Source organism: Geospiza fortis, unplaced genomic scaffold (assembly GCF_000277835.1).
Source record: "Geospiza fortis unplaced genomic scaffold, GeoFor_1.0 scaffold657, whole genome shotgun sequence".
Lineage (NCBI taxonomy): Eukaryota > Metazoa > Chordata > Aves > Passeriformes > Thraupidae > Geospiza > Geospiza fortis.
Genome location: NW_005054481.1, coordinates 584,067 through 586,845, shown reverse-complemented (window position 1 = coordinate 586,845; position 2,779 = coordinate 584,067). Strand labels below are relative to the sequence as shown.

Sequence of the window (2,779 nt, the reverse complement as noted above, 5' to 3'; positions counted from 1 at the left end):
AATTTGAGCTGCAGGGAGGCTGAAGGACTGAAAAAAGAAAGTCACACTCAGCATTTCCCTGAATGGGACCTTTCAGGAGAAGCTTTCCATGAGCACTTACCATGAATACCAGTTCAGCATATTCAATTAGGAAGTGAAAGAGATAGATTATCAGCGGTGTCTGAAAGAGCAAAAGGGAAATCCATATCATATACTGTCCAGATGAAATACTGGTGATTTGATGAGACAAACTACCAGAGTTGAGCAGTTCTACCAGACACTGCCAAAGGTAATTTCCTTTGGTCTATACTCCAACACGGGTATTTCAGAGCAAAGTGATTAATCAAAGCACACTTACTGGTCTTTTTCCTTGCAAAGTCCTCAGTGCTCTTTTAAAAGACACCATCAACTCTGAAAATTGTATTCTACTCCGATTTTTCAATTCTACTACAATAGTGATACACTTACAATAGAAAGCATACAAAGACCAGCTTTAGAAAGTAATTTTTTATAGAAAACTTATTTTTCAGGTTGTCTGCAGGTACTTTTGAAAGATTTTCTATATAGCTGGTTCCCCTGCTGTTTAGATGTGTTTTTTACATGCAAAAAGCGGAAAGCATGTTAAAAACATAAAGCTGTAGGGTTACAATCCTATCATTCTCTTACTCCTAGAGTTTTTCCCTTTTAAGGTAAGAGGAAAAGTATGTTTCTGAATTATTCCCATCACACAAAATCTTAGTCTGGAAGGACTATATTTACATGCTGCAAAATCAGCCCTCACTGTGAGAAAATAAATTTCTTTAAAAAAGTTTAAAAATAATGTGATGGTCTAAATAAGAGGGGGAATATTTCACAGTCTGGGAGAAATTCTGTCTAAAGAAACAGAATTTATTGGAAAGAATCCAGTTTTCAGAGGATACCAAGTCCCTGCTTCACCCCAGGGACACAATGTATGAGTGTACCCTCATGTCAGTAAGGGCATTCAAGGGCACAAAACCCCACAGGTGCTTAAGTGCTTTTGTATCAACAAGGTGTTTTCAAGATGAGGAATAAATAAGCTGCATGCTTGTGCTAGTATTAGAATTTCTGCAAATGCAGAGACTCCAGGTGCTGATCCCTTGTAAATCTTATCAGACTCACAGTGACACTGTCCCTGCTCCAGCTTGTGCTGACAGGAACACCTGGGTGTGAGCAGAGTATTTGACTCACTACAGTCCCCCTGTCTCTGAGTTTCTTTATGCACTAACAAATATGACACTGCCTGCTCCTGCACAGGGAATTCCCTGGGATTATCTGGATTTCCTCATGCTGGTCACTGTGTAACCACTGCTCAGTGCAACCACACAACTCCAGGCTCTCTGCAGTCTCTGGGACAAAACAGGCCCCCAGCCTTCTCCAGGCCCTGAGCAGCCAAACTAAGACCCCTGCCACTGGAATATCACATTTAAAACCCAGCATGCAAACCAACCAACCTCATGAAAAATAGCTCCAGAGTATGGCGAGACCCCTAAATCCAGCAGAGCTAATCCTTCGACCACTGAAACAGACAAAACACCTGCATTAGAACCCCAGAATGTGGGAAGTGAGAGATCCCCTGAGAGTAAAACTACAGTTTCAAAATACTGACACTCTAAGAATATCACCCATAGAATGGGTGAGACCATATCTCCCAGAGCCAATAGCCAGCCAGAACAGATTCACCCCAGCTCCGTGCATGTTCCTGCATGGGCACTCATCACCTATTGATTTGTTTCAGCTAAAAATGTTCTAGATGAAATCTTTTACACTTTATATAAATCACATGCATGATATCTACTCCTTTTGAGTGACCTATTAAGTGACACATGGCATCTATGCTGGAGAAATACTTAATTCCAAGAGGACAGCCACAACATAATATAGGGCTTGAACTGTTTTGCCTCATTAGATGTAGAGAGGCCTCAAAGGTCCAAAATCACAAAGGAAGAACAGAAATTGCCGGGCAAAGCTAAAAGCTTTATCTCTTGTTGAAACTTCCTGACATTTTATAGCCTTAATTCAGCTCCTTTGTGCTCATGGAGTTACAGCTTGCCTTGCAATGCATGTGTGTGCTTTTCCAAGGAATCTCCACCCTCCTGAGCACAGAGGTTCCCTGGACTGAGCAGTATGCAGTGAAAGAAGCTAAGGGAAATGGCCCATTTGTTCAGAGGGGAACAGGCAGGACACTGCAGGAAAACACAACAGGTGCTCAGTTCAGTGATACAGAAATATTTCTGTTAGAAACAGAAAGAAATCTATTAGAAATAGATTCTGGCTGCCATCAACTTCCTGTATGGTGACAGCCCAGACTTTTCAAGATGATTCCACTTTTCCCCTTTACTATCTAGATACCTACCTTGATGCTCTAAGGTGGTATTTACAAGGATTCAACAGCACAGGAAGCATGAAATGCTGTATACTGTGGAGCAGAGGCTTCAGGTCATCAAATACACTTGTACTTTTGAACTTTATTACTTCTGGCCACACTTTTCCACCCCAAAACTGCAAATAATTTTACCTGCATAATAACTGGATACCAAAGGGACGTCTTCAAAATAAATTAAGGTTCCTAAGGCTCAGCTGATACACAGCTGAACGTCACTGAAAAGCCCCGATTACCCAGGACCTCACTCAGCCTTCAGCAGAGAATGTGAATGGCCGGGAACGTGTGGGACACCAGCTGCCCAAGGGAAGGGAACCAGGGCCCGTGCACGGCACCCTCACCGCGACACGGTGCCCGTGCAGGGCCAGCGGAGCCGAGGCCGATGGAGCCCCGCGCTCT

At 42.9% G+C, this 2,779-nt stretch overlaps 1 protein-coding gene across 1 annotated transcript in view; it reads right to left on the bottom strand.

Annotated features, from left to right (window-relative positions):
* Nucleotides 1-2,779, bottom strand: part of PIGU (phosphatidylinositol glycan anchor biosynthesis class U) — a 52,648-nt gene that overhangs the window by 15,762 nt on the left and 34,107 nt on the right. Inside the window, exons 2-3 of the mRNA XM_014310074.2 lie at nucleotides 1,452-1,516; nucleotides 101-160 (exon numbers count right to left, since the gene is read on the bottom strand). Of these exons, the coding sequence (XP_014165549.1) occupies nucleotides 101-160; nucleotides 1,452-1,516 (125 nt within the window). The remainder of the gene's footprint in view (nucleotides 1-100; nucleotides 161-1,451; nucleotides 1,517-2,779) is intronic.